We start from the raw sequence: 13,345 nt of genomic DNA, 5'->3' as shown, positions 1-13,345 counted from the left end.
CACTCTACGCCATTTATGAAGCCGGGTGAGTCCGCGATGCCTCCGTGCAGCCCTCAACGGCTGAGGGAGGCGCGCGTTCTAGCCCCGTCCTGCGAGCTCCCCGGCTTCCCTCGCCCCACCTGCTTTGTGCTCGGGGCACCTGCTACCATCGGGGTGCGGCAGACAGAAGTGAAATAATAACAGTCATACCTGGCACCCCCTTAATTTACCTTCTGCAATGTCGCTACCATTTCAAATAAAATGGTTTCTTGAATTCTGATAGAACACCTGATTCTAAAACCAAGTGCATCCAAGTCGAAAATGAAGTGTGTTTTAACACTCGGAGCCATTTCAAACGTCACGTCATTATGTTGCACATTTGAGAAGATTGCTCAGAAAGATTAGGCGTGCCCGGGACCACACAGCTATTTAGCGGCAGAGTTAGAAAAAAAATATTATATATATTACTTACTCTCATCATTGTGCTGTTAGATTGCTTTTTTTTTTTTTAAGATGGCTTTTTCCCCCCCTGGAGGAAAAATTCCTCTCTAATAATTTCATGTGTATAAATGCACGATCTCCAGCTGATATTCTTATGGAAAGAAACAGGTTCCGAGAACAAATTTTTGCAGCAAATCTTTTGAAGACAGATTTAATGGAAACGAATTATCTGATAAAAATCGTGTTTATCTTTATAAATTCATCTACAAAACCGACGTCGGGGTGAAAACTTCTCTAGACACAACCGCCCCCGGTGCCCAAACTAAACCGCCCGCCCAGACCTCATCTGGGCCCTTTGCTTGTTAACGTTTAAAGCTCTTCTGTGTGAAGGGCTAACAATTCCCTCCCTCTGTTCCTTCTTTATTTCCACATATCCAGATTCTAGGAATTGTAACTTGAACTACAGTCGTTCAGTAATTTGGGTAGAAGTCATAATTTAGTCTTAAATGTCATTTCAGTTTCTTATCTATTGTGTACATGTAATTTTGTTTATTCATCCAAGTAATTTCTTAGGACAAAAGCTTTTTGTTCATTTGTTTGTTTTGTGGGTGTTTGTTGTTAATCCTCACCCGAGGACATTTTCCCGTTAATTTTCAGAGATAGTGGAAGGGAGGGGAGAGACAGAGAGAAACATCGATGTGAGAGAGACACATCTATTGGTTGCCTCCCGCACGGGGATCGAGCCAGCAACTGAGGTAAGTGCCCCTGACTAGAATGGAACCAGGGACCCCCTTCAGTGCACAGGCCGAAGCTCTACCTACTGAGCCACACTGTCCAGGCAGGACAACATCTTGGAAGCAGAACCGTACGATGGAAGAGTGTGCCCTTGAGAAACGTTTATATATATGGATGCCTGTCCATAAATGTGCATACATCTTAAAGAGAAAGCATAAGTCCTTACAAGTAAACACCACCATGCAGCCACCAGCCAGCCTGGGGACCAGGACATCAGAGGGACCTCAGACCCTCCCTTCGCGCTGCCCGTCAGTCACCGTCCCCCCTCCCCTTGGCCCCAGAGGTGACCAAGCAGGCCTTCTCTCTCCGCTTGTCTCAGGTTCGGTTCCTGAGAAACAAGTTCCTCCCCAGATGAGGGTTCTCTGGCCAGTGACTGATGGACGCAATGCCGTATCGAAAAACGTGTGAGGTGCTGAGCAAGTGGCAGAGGAGAGGCAGAGAAAATGCAGATGGTGCTGTTCTTAGGCCTCTGGGCTCAGCTCCATGTCTTGGGCACCCTGTGATGTCAAGGAGAGAGCACCAGCCACCCGCCGGGAAGCCCAGTGGGCACTCATTTGCATGAAAAGACTTTAGCAAAAGACTATCCCTTTGCCTGGCCGGTGTGGCTCAGGGGTTGACTTTCCAGTTCTAACACATGCATTTCTTTTAGGAGGTCCAGGAACCGAGAAGTCACCGGTTTGGATCCCGGTCAGGGCACATGCCAGGGTTGTGGGCTCGACCCCCCAGTTTGGGGTGTGCAGGAGGCAGCAGGTCAATGTTACTCTCTCATTGATGTTTCTCTCTCTCTCTCCCTCGATCTCTCTAAAATCAATAAAAACACATTTAAAAAGAAAAAAGAAAAGCGACAAGAATTTGTCGTGAGCCTGAATGTCCTAGGAAGTCCTTTGGCCCAAAGGAGAATGATGTCAGACAGAACCTTGAAAAAGGAGTAATGCTAGAAACAGCAAATGAATAGGTAACTATAAAAGAATTATTTCCTTTTAAAAACATTCCTTAAAGTGTATTTATAGCAATAACAATCTGCTGTGGTATCTGGAACATAGGAAAGTAAAAATATAAGAAAAAAGGCAGAGAGTTTGGGGGTGGGACTGGGCTGTGCTAAGGTTGTTGCATTAAACATCAAGTGGGATTTAGCAGTGAATGGCAGACTGGTTACTTAGAAATGAATGCTGGGAACCATCTATACCAATAAAAGGGTAATATGCTAATTAGACCGAGAGACCTTCCGGAAAAGGCCATGGTGGCGGGGCCGAGGCAGAGGTGGTTAGGGGCGATCAGGCCAGGAGGGGAGGGCAGTTGGGGGCGATCAGGCCAGGAGGGGAGGGCAGTTGGGGGTGATCAGGCTGGCAGGGGGGGCTAGTTGGGGGAGAGCAGGCTGGCAGGCAGAGTGGTTAGGGGCCATCAGGCAGGGAGGCAGGCGAGTGGTTAGGAGACAGCGGTCCTGGATTGTGAGAGGGATGTCCGGCCGCCTAAACCGGCAGGTGGACATCCCCCAAGGGGTCCCAGATTGGAGAGGGTGCAGGCCAGGCTGAGGGACACCCCCCCTGCACAAATTTCGTGCACCAGGCCACTAGTAAATAATAAAACAGGAGGACACTCTGGCTCAGTGGTTAGAGTGCCAGCCTGCACACCGAGGGTCTCGGGTTCAATTCCCGGTCACGGGCATGTATCTCAGTTGCAGGTTCGATCCCTGGCCCCGATCAGGGCATGTGCAGAGGGCAACTAACTGATGTTGCTCTCTCTCCCCCTCACTCCCTCCTTTCCACTCTCTCTAAATGGAAAGAATCTCCTCGGGTGAGGATTATCAATAACAACAAACAATCTTATCTATCTGAAAAGAAGATATGAGCGAGTGGGTCAATGTTTCCCTCTCTCTCTCTCTCTCTCTCTCTCTCTCTCTCTCATCAATGAAAAACATATCCTCTGGTGAGGGTTTAAAAACAGAAAAAGGATATGAGTGGCCAGTACGTAAATGCAATGTATTTATACCCTCACACGCCATCAGGAAAAGTGAGATGGCGTTATCCATCCATTATGACGGATGAAGAGGGTATGGAGCAGCCACAATTCTCATGCGTTTCCGGGGAAATGAAAAACCCTTCAATATTTTGGAAATTGAAAATCTGGGGGCAGTTCCCTTGAAGCGGTACATTCACCTGCCATATGACTCAGCCGTTCCACTCCCAGGTTTTGTTTTTTTGTGGGGTTTTTTTTTTCACCCAAGAGAAATGAAACCATCTGTCCATCCACAGACCTGTGGGTGAGTTGTTATTCCTCACAGGCCAAAGCCAGACAGGTCCAGCAACAGATGCGGGGACAGGCCAGTCTCGGGAGGGCTGCACGCGGACCCCACACAGCCGCGGAGGAAGCCAGCCATCAATCTGCACCAGCAGCGTGCCTGGGGATCGGCAGCGTCGCAGGAAAGCAGGCGCGGGGAACTTTTTTTTCCTGCCACTGGCCATTTAAATAGTCACAACATCATTCGGGCTGTGTGTGGGGGGGGCATACAAAATGATCAGCTGAAACATCAGCCTGCTCGATTTGGACAAACGTTTCATTAACTCACCCCTCAAGGGGCGATAGCTGCAATACTACCAACAATAAAAAGATACATTAAAAAATAATAATAATGAACTCACCCCCAGTGCCTTGGCAGGGCCAGACCAAACGGTTTCATGGGCCTTCTCTGGTCCGTGGGCTGACGTCCCCACGCCTGTACTAAAGGAAAGAAGCCAGGCATAAACGGACATAGAACGCATCGTGCCACTCATCGGCCAGGCCAGAACAGGCGGCAGGTCTACAGGGACGGGACCCAGGCCAGTGCTTGTCCGCAACTGAGAAAGGCATGGAGGTGCGAGGAGTGAGGGCATTGGGGGAGAGAAGAAATGTAGACTGGCTCATACATTTGTCAAGACTCATCTAATTATACATTGAACGCTTTCCTTCGTGCGTGATACCCGCAACCGATGGTGATTTTTAAAGAATGTTAAGGCCGGCCAGAGTGGCTCAGGGGTTGAGTGTTGTGACCAGGAGGTCACGGTTCGATTCCCGGTCAGAGCACATGCCTGGGTTGTGAGCTCAATGCCCAGTGTGGGGCCTGCAGGAGGCAGCCGATCCATGATTCTCTCTCGTCATGGATGTTTCTATTTCTCTCTCCCTCTCCCTTCCTCTCTGAAGTCAATAAAAATATATTTCAAAAATAAAATAAGACAGAGAGCCTGACTGGTTGGAGCCTGGATTTGAGGTGGTGCCGGTTGGATAACCACAGCATTTGTGACTTTGTGGTTTTGCATTGCTTTCTTTCAACGGCCGGGGTCCCCTGCAGACTGTTTCCCTACAAGAGGCACATGTACACGTAGGAGAAATAGAAACACGCGTGTGGATGGGAAGGCGTGATAAATGCAGACCTCTTTTTCTGGATAATTCCATGGTGCACCAATGGGACACAGAATCCAAAGGGGTTGTCAATAGATCTTTCCGGAAAAAAACATCATCAGAGAGCCGTATTTATCTCTCACTGTCTTCCCATCCCAACCCTTCAGGTTCTGTGGTCACATTTTTCTGTTCCAAAAATACAATTGCTGATTTTTAAAAAGGGCAGTGATATTTAAAATTAATGCGGAGAGCCGTGCCAGCTGGCGAAGAAGAGTCCGGATTTAGATATTTACCTCTATGGAGTCGGCACAACAGGAAAACACACACACACACACACACACACACACACACACACACACACCCCTCAAGCTCTATAAGGAAAAGAGGTCATACAGAGGCGTCGTTATCTGTTATTCACCACTCACTGAGGTCCGAGATGGCCCTGGGACTATGAAGTGACCCTGATCTGGGGGTGGCGTTGGGTTACCACAGGTGGGCCTGTGTGACCACCGCCCTCACTGTGAGAATCAGCGGCGCCGGGAACACGTTTTGAGCATCATTCACTAAAGAGAAATACAACTGCCCGCCGTGGCTCAGCGGCTGAGTATCAGCCCATGAACCAGGAGGTCACGGTTCGATTCCCAGTCAGGGCACAGGCCGGGCTTGTGGGCTCAAGATCCCTAGTGAGGGGCGCGCAGGAGGCAGCGGGTCAATGACCCTCTCTCATCATGGAGGTTTCTCCCCCTCTCCCTCCCCCTTCCTCTCTGAAAGCAATAATAATACATTGGGGGTTGGGGCGGAGAAGACTAGAACCCAGGGCCGTGGGCACACGGGTTCACACGGGTCAGGTGGATGTGGTGGACATCGGTCTTCTACTGAGAACCGAAGGGTGGGGCTGGTCCCAGGGAAGACCGGGTGCCTGGCCCAGCGCTGGGCCCGGGAGCCGGGGCTGTGGGCTCCATCCGTGTGGAGTGCGGAGTGCGCAGGAGGCAGCGATAGAGGATGTTTCTCTCATTGGCGGTTCTCTCTATCCCTCACACTTTCTCTCTCTCTAAAGATCAATTTTTAAAAAGTATATTTTTTAAAAAAGAAAAAGAAAACAAGGTCCCTGGTTTGACTTAAACACCACGGACAGCTCCAGGGCGTGTTATTTCCCCACAGCTGGGGCGGACCCCCTATCTGACAGGACCCCAACTTCCTGACCACACACCGCATGTAAGTGCACACATGTGAGCACAGGGTGGGGGTAGGGCAGGGCCCCCTGAAATGTTCGGGGTGAGGGGAGCCGTGAAGGAACCGGGTTTTTTTAATAAGATGGTCTTAGTGGGCATGTATAATTAACGGGGCCGCCATGCTGGGGGCCGGAGGACGAGGAGGGCGGGAAAGCCCGTGGGTGGGGGCAGGGGCGGGGATCCCCGCTCCGGCGCCGACTCCTCCGTGGCGGAGGGGGAGAGCGGAGCCCGGATCCCAGCCCGCGAGGCCGGAGCAGCGCGGCGCCATGTGCTCCGGGGCCCTGGCCCTCCTGCTGCCCCTCTGGCTCTGCTGGGCCCTGGGGACGCGCGGCTCCGAGCCCCTCAGGTGAGGCAGGGCCACCCCCGGGGCGCCGGCGGCTCGGTCCGGCCCGGAGACGCCCCGGCGCGCGGTCCCGCGGTCCCCGGCACGGGGGCTGCACCCGGGGCCGTCTCCGCACCGCAGCTGAACGGGGCGGGGGGGGGGGGGTGTTCGTGAGCGGTCGGCCCGGGGGAGCGGGTCGTGGTCCCTGCGCGCCTCCTCCCTTTGCCGGCTCCCGGGGCCTAGGCCGCCGAGCGAGCGCCGAGAGGGCCGGGCACACGGGGCGGCCGCTCCGCCTCGGCCAGCCCTGCCTGCTCCTCCTCCTCCCTTCGCTCCCGCGCTCCTCCCCTCGGTGCTCCCCTCCCCCTGCGCCCTCCTCCGCTCCGGGCCAGCGCGGCGGCGGCAGCAGCAGGAGCAGCCCCGGCTGCGGGTCGCGACGGCGGCGGGGCGCCCCCTCCCCCGTGCCGGGGCGCGGCGGAGGGATGTGGGGCTTTGCGGGAGGAAGGCTTTTCCGCTTCTTCTCGGCCCCGGTGCTGGTGGCGGTGGTGTGCTGCGCGCAGAGGTAGGGTCGGGTGGCTGCACGGCCGGCCGGGAAGCGGGCCCTGCGCCCGGAGCGTTGGCGCGCGAGCCGCCGCCTGACCCCGCTCCCCGGGCCCCCTTCTCCCCTCTCCCCGCAGCGTGAACGACCCGGGGAACATGTCCTTCGTGAAGGAGACGGTGGACAAGCTGCTGAAAGGCTACGACATCCGCCTGAGACCCGACTTCGGGGGTAAGCAGGGTGTGCACGGCCGGCCGCTGCGGGGAAGCGCGCCGAGGCACCGGCGGCCTGGGTGGACGAGGGAGGCGGGGTCCGCTTCCTCCGAGCCACGGCGAGGGGTGGGGGTGGGGTGGGGGACACTGCTCCTGCGCCCCCTCCTCGGGAGCCCCCCTCCCCCCGCCTCCTCGGAGCCCCCCACACTCCCAGGCCCGAGCCCGGCTGATGCCCCTGTCGTGCGCTTCCCGCAGGGCCCCCGGTCTGCGTGGGGATGAACATCGACATCGCCAGCATCGACATGGTGTCCGAAGTCAACATGGTGAGTGCCCGCCTTCCGGGGGCTGCCCCGAGACCCTGCGCCGCCGTCCGGGCCCAGCGCGTCCACAGGACCGGGCCTGAGGCCTCCTCTGCCGGGGCCCAGCCTCCGGGCTCCGAGGCGCCGGCCTCCTGCGCGTGCAGCTACCTCGCCCGCCCGGGGGGCGAGGGGCCATCGCAGCGGCGCGGAGGGTGCAGCCTCCCCGCGGAAGGAAGGGGTCCCCGGCCGGCCTAGCGCTCGGCTGGCCCCGCCGCTGGCGGCTGCCGGCTCCTCCTGCACCGGGTTCCCGGTTCCCAGGCCGCCTCCTTAGCAACAGGCGCCGGGGAGCCGGGAAGCAGGCGAGAGCCGTGGGGGTGGCTCGGATGCTGGGCGAGCCGAGCCGTCTTCCGGGTGCCTTTGGTGTCCTTTTGGGAAGCGATGCAGGCAGCTGGCCAGGACCAGGGCGGCGGCCTGTGGGTGCCGGGTGCCTCAGTTTCCCCGGTGTCGGCGGCCTTTCTGGAGGGCCGGCTCAGGGGCGGGGAAACGGCGCGCCCAGCTGGGCCAGGCGCTGTCAGAGGTGCTGAAGGCCGGGCTGCTCTGACAAGGGAGGCCAGGCTCCCTTGCTCGTCACGGAAAGGGCTGTGAACGCGCAGGGGGCTCCCTGTCCCGACCCGTGGGAGGCGGGGGACCCCCGTCCCGAGATGCGACTGTGTGTGGGGTGGGTGTTAAGGCGTTGGCTCGGGACCACAGGGCAGAACCACGGGGCCAAAGAACCCCTTTCATCGGCTGGTGGAACTGCAGCGCGTGCCGTTTGGAAAGCCTTCTCTGTGGAGTGGACACTTTGGTAGGAACCAGCCTTGGGAAACGGTGCTCTTCGGGGAGCGATCGCTTGGCAACTTTTCCTTCGGCCACATACCGAGCTCGTGACGTGGGTTCCGACGGACGCGATAGGTTCCTGGGCTTGGTGTGCCCCAGACACGTGGGCACACGCGTTCTCAAATGCAGGCTCCCAGGCGCTCACGCGCTGGTGGTTCCGGTCCAGCGGGGGGTTGTGGGGGGGGAGCTTGCGGTCTCTGCATTGAAAACGGATGCTTCCTGACTGTTCTGAGGCAGGGACTCTGTGGACAGTATTTCGAGAAACTTTGCAATCAATCAATCACAGAAACGCAGACGTGTAGAAACACACGGAAGCTAGGATTTGGCGTGCGGAGCGGCATAGGTTTAAGCCGAGAGACCACTGTGGGTTCTGCAGGAAGAAATCTTTGGCCCCGCAAAACTATTTTTTTTTTTTGGTCAAATTTTCACGCTGAACCTAAATATTTTAAATTACAATGTGTGATGTAAACAAAAAACACAACAATTTACCTTGCACTCACCTCAGCCATTTCTATAAAAGGCATGATAACAATAAAAGTGCTAGAAAGAAACCCAGAAGGAATATGACTTTACATACATTACATTAAAAATTAACATCATGCATAGTATACATTTTTTTGTGTGATTTTGTAAAAATAATTCTGTCCAAAAGCTATAGTTTATGGTCTAGAGAGAAAAAACAACAACCACCACACAAGTCATATATTTAGGATCTACTGTGTAGTCTGTGGTTTTCTTAATTGGGGACTTTACAGTCTCGAGAGAAGACAATTTTTTTATGGAAGTTAATTGAATATTTAGTGGATTATTGTGTCAAAAGTGTTCTAATTGGATGGCAAAGGGAAGAAAACATATTGATGATGTGGTGCTGTAAGAACTCTACACAGTATTGTGTTGTCCCAGACCAGTGGTGGGCAAACTGCGGCTCGAGAGCCATGTGCGGCTCTTGGGCCCCTTGAGTTTTTAGCAAAGGCCAGCTTAGGAGTACCCTAATTAATAACAATGCACCTACCTATTTAGTTTAAGTTTAAAAAATTTCTCTCAAAAGAAATTTCAGTCGTTGTACTGTTGATATTTGGCTCTGTTGACTAATGAGTTTGCCAACCACTGTCCCAGACCATGGACCATTTCCCCTTGAACTTAATTTTTAAACTTGAGTTACATAATGGTTGTGGCCTCACGTGGACGCCTGCTACCTTTGGCAAGTGCATCATCAATCGTTGCCTCGTTCATGGATTATGAACTGAGGTGCCTCCATTTTCTCGGGGTCCAATCCTAGACAGGCCAATGGAAGCCACAAGCCATTATATCGAACACTCTTTCCTTGGAGGGCATGTCCCGAAGTTCATAGCTACGCAGGACCTGTACAGGCATCCTATCGCATGTATGCTGTGTGTGTGTGTGTGTATGTGTGTGTGTGTGTGTGTTCTCATGATGGTAATTTCTGTGGCGCTCGAACCAGAAATGTAGTATAAACAAACATTGGGGATGGTTAGGGTTGGAGATCAAAGGTCAGTCGTTGGTCAGGTGGGACGGACAGGCATTTGAAATACCTCCCACCGATTCCCATGATATGCTAGAAAAATTGGATTTTCCTGGACATATTTGCTTCTGAGCATGGCTGTGATCGTGGACCTTTTATGGTATTTTTCTTACATGTTATTAGTTGTTTTTGTTGACTTTATTACTTTTTTTGTGGGCATATTTTTATCTTAATCTAACCACAGGGCTGCCTCTGCCCAGAGTGTGCTGGGTGCATGACGGGGGCGGGGAGGGCACCAGCGGGTAGCAGGCGCCCGTCTATCAGGGAGGGTTGGGCAGGGGTCTCCTGGGCGACGACTAGTGGGATTAGATGCTTCTGCCTCTGCTTCCGAGTCCTGCAGATTTTAGGGAGACGCATTTTGGGGGGCCTACCTGTTGAGAGTCTCGCTGCCTCTCTCCATGGTGCCTGCCTCTTCGCCATGGTGCCTGCCTCTTCGCCATGGTGCCTGCCTCTCGCGATACTGACTGCTCTCTCGCGATGGTGCCAAATTCTCGCGATACTGCCCGCCCCTAGCGATGGTGCCTACCTCTCGCGATACTGGCTGCCTCTCGAGACACTGGTTCCATCGAGCGATGGTGCCCGCTTCTCGCGATGGTGCCGGCCTCTCGCGAGGGTGCGTACCTCTCCTTTTTCTTCTGTGTTTATAGGGGAAGAACAGAGACTATGTGAGTATGAGATTAGAACCATCGTTCGGTCATCTTGTATACACACAATGTAAATTCTATGCACGAGCTCCCTTCACCACCTTTCTAGTCCCAGACAACAAAAGGTCGTTGGGTTACGAAACTCAGTAAAACATGGCCTTGCATTCGGCATGTTGTAGGGTGTCAGGGGAGAGATGCCAGATGGTGGTCACAGAACGTAGGAGCACAAGAAAGGACCAGCCGGGCCGGAGCGGCTCAGTGGTTGAGCGCCGACCTATGAACCAGGAAGTGAAGGCTCCATTTCCGGTCAGGGCACGTGCCTGGGTTGCGGGCTTGAGCCCCAGTGTTGGGGCGTGCAGGAGGCAGCCATGTCATCATTGCGTTTCTCTCTCTCTCTCTCCCCCTTCTCCCTTCCTCTCTGAAATCAATAAAAATACACTTAAAAGTTATATTTCAGTTGGGTGAGTGGGGGCAATAGAAGGGCGCCTGGTGATGCTGGAGGAGGGTGTTCTGGGTTAGGGAAGAAAATGGCAAAGGTAGGGATGGTTGGGTAGGAGATGGCGGAGGCGACTGGAAAGGTGAAGTGAAAGGGTAGGACCAACCCCTGTCCTCCTGGGCCCTTTTCTGCCGTGCCCAGCGTTGCAGATGCTAATGTTCAAGAAACGAGGAGCCCGTAAATGTGTGTGTGTGTGTTTAAGTACATGATTGACATGATTTGAGCTGTGGTTTAAGATGAATATTTTGGCCAAAATGTAAACTTAGAGGAATGAGGGCAACGAGGTAGAAGAGGGACATTTACGAGGACATTAAGGGTCACAATGATCCTGGAAGGGCCCTCCTTGACATCGTCCTTCTCAGGGTTTTGTTAGATATATTTTTCCAAACACATAGTGATATAAGTAAAACCGCATTACTGTATTAAATGGTTATGTGTAAAACGTGTGTATCTCAAGGTGGGACACGTATGTGCTTGTTGGAGGGGTGGCTTGTAAGAACTCATCATGGATGTTGCTAATAGTCCTACTGTCCCTTTTTAAATGATTGCAAAGCGAAATCTTCATCTGCTGCCAGCGCCCCCAGAGAGCACCCCCTCCTGCAAACAAACACATTCTGCTTCTACACGTAGGTATCATCGCACATGCTGGTGTTTTGTAGAAATAATCGAAGGGGGGATTCCAGTACTTGAACATTTAACATTCTAGCGCATTGTAACTTGTTTCATGGGTAATGGAGAGAGTCTGCGTTTTTGTTGTTCCCCATCTTTCAAATTTTCCTTTTCCCCACCTTTTTAAAATTGATTTTAGAGACACACACACAGAGAAAGGGGGGGGGGAGAGAGAGAGAGAGAGAAACATTGATGTGAGAGCTAAACATGGATAGGCTGCCTCCTGTACCTCCCCTTCAGTGGATTGAGATCGCCCGCAACCCGGGCATGTATCCTGACCGGGAACCAAACCATGACCTCCTGGTTCCTAGGTCGATGCTCAACCACCGAGCCACCTGGCGGCCGGGGAGTGTTCCAAAAAGTGCCTGATGGCATTGCCAGTTTCAGGTTCTCTTCCCAAATCTATGGGAACATCTAGCCCCAGGCAAAGCGCTTACACTCACTCAGTATTTCCATCCCCGGCTTCCCAGAGCCTGTGGCATGCCCACAGAACTGATTCCAAAGAGATCTACGTACAGAGGAAACCACGAGGAAGACGGGGACACACACACACACACACACACACACACACCCACGGCCACACCGACACGTGTTAGAAAGCCACCCTCCACGGGTTTCTTCCCGAGAGGCAGGGCGGGCCCTCTTCAGAGCTTGCATTATGAATCCTCGTTAGCGTGTTAAGGGTTGGAAATGTGCGAACGCTCTTATTATTACTAAGTGAGCCGGGGGATGACTCAGCAGAAAGGAAGAAAGTGTTTCTCTGACCCAGTTAGGGCTGGGAAAGGTGCTGCCGCGTAAGGTCCGGGCGGGGAGTGTGCTGGCACTGGGTGCCAGGTGGCTGCCACTCGGGAGGGGGTTGGGGTGGGGCCGGTTACGGAGCACATAGTTCTCATGGGCGGGCCGTTCGTTTCATGCATAACCTATGATCGTGCATCAAGACGGGGCCGAGGATAAGGAAGTCCAGGATGAACCTCCGAGATGGATGGGAATAATACCTTACATAAGAAGCACCGTTCAGAGGGAGGTTTGTATTTAATATTAGAAGGAGCCTTAGGGAGTGTGCAAAGAGAATGCCTTTTGTATCTCCCCTCAGGGAGACTGTAAAGCTTTTTGTGGCTCCATCTTTTTTTTTAAAACACACACACACACACACACACACACACATTTGATTTCAGAGAGGAAGGGAGACAGAGAGAGAGAAACATCCATGATGAGAGAGAACCATGGATCGGCTCCCTCCTGCACGCCCGCAACTGGGGATCGAGCCCCCAACCCGGGTATGTGTCCTTGACCGGGAATCGAACCGGGACCTCCTGGTTCATGGGTCGATGCTCAACCACGGAGCCCCGCCGGCCAGGCATGGCTCCATCTCTTCACAGGCGGATGTCACACGCTTTGTCCCGTTGTGAACGACCCCTTGTGCTGGGCTCGGGGTCGGGTGGTGTGTTGCCCATAGAAGTAAAGTATTTGTCTGGTGCCAGTCTGCTCACTGGCATATAAAAACCTTCCCGACTTTCCCCAAGGAAAGTGCCGTGGGCTCGGCATTTGGGTTTTCACCATCTGGCGTCCGTGTTACCTCCACTTCCCTCCCTTGGGAGCTGAGCCCTTCTCTCTCCAGCGCGCTTTGCATCGAGTAGGGCACTGTCATTGCAGGGTGCAGCCTGCTGACCACCTGGAATCGTTCAGGTTATTGTGTAGTGCGCGGTGAGATGTCGCTTGGGGGCATGCGCACCAGCGGGCTGCTGCCATTTTGGCCGTGGGAGAAAGGCTTCTGTTATCGCGTCCTCTGTGGTCATCAAAGCTGATGGCCAGCCTGGTGACGTAGGCAATGAAGGTGTTGACCTCTTCTCCATTTAAAAAAAACCATGATTTCAGAGAGGAAGGGGGAGAGAGAGAGAGAGAGAGAGAGAGAGAGAGAGAGAGAGAG

The 13,345-nt window shown here is 53.7% G+C and overlaps 1 protein-coding gene across 2 annotated transcripts in view; it reads left to right on the top strand.

Moving 5' to 3' along the window:
• Positions 1-6,088: 6,088 nt before the first annotated feature.
• The window catches only part of GABRB3 (gamma-aminobutyric acid type A receptor subunit beta3), a 28,057-nt gene continuing 20,800 nt past the window's right edge, over positions 6,089-13,345 (top strand). The window contains exons 1-3 of one of the 2 annotated variants that reach the window (XM_008161380.2): positions 6,089-6,168; positions 6,819-6,910; positions 7,147-7,214. In XM_008161380.2, the coding sequence (XP_008159602.1) occupies positions 6,089-6,168; positions 6,819-6,910; positions 7,147-7,214 (240 nt within the window). Of the gene's footprint in view, positions 6,169-6,623; positions 6,704-6,818; positions 6,911-7,146; positions 7,215-13,345 lie in introns of those variants that run through there. The other variant, XM_008161379.3, reaches the window with a different exon arrangement.

This window comes from Eptesicus fuscus, chromosome 25 (genome assembly GCF_027574615.1).
Source record: "Eptesicus fuscus isolate TK198812 chromosome 25, DD_ASM_mEF_20220401, whole genome shotgun sequence".
In the NCBI taxonomy this organism is placed as follows: domain Eukaryota; kingdom Metazoa; phylum Chordata; class Mammalia; order Chiroptera; family Vespertilionidae; genus Eptesicus; species Eptesicus fuscus.
Note: the sequence above shows the minus strand (reverse complement) of the source record. Positions and strands in the feature narration are given on the sequence as shown.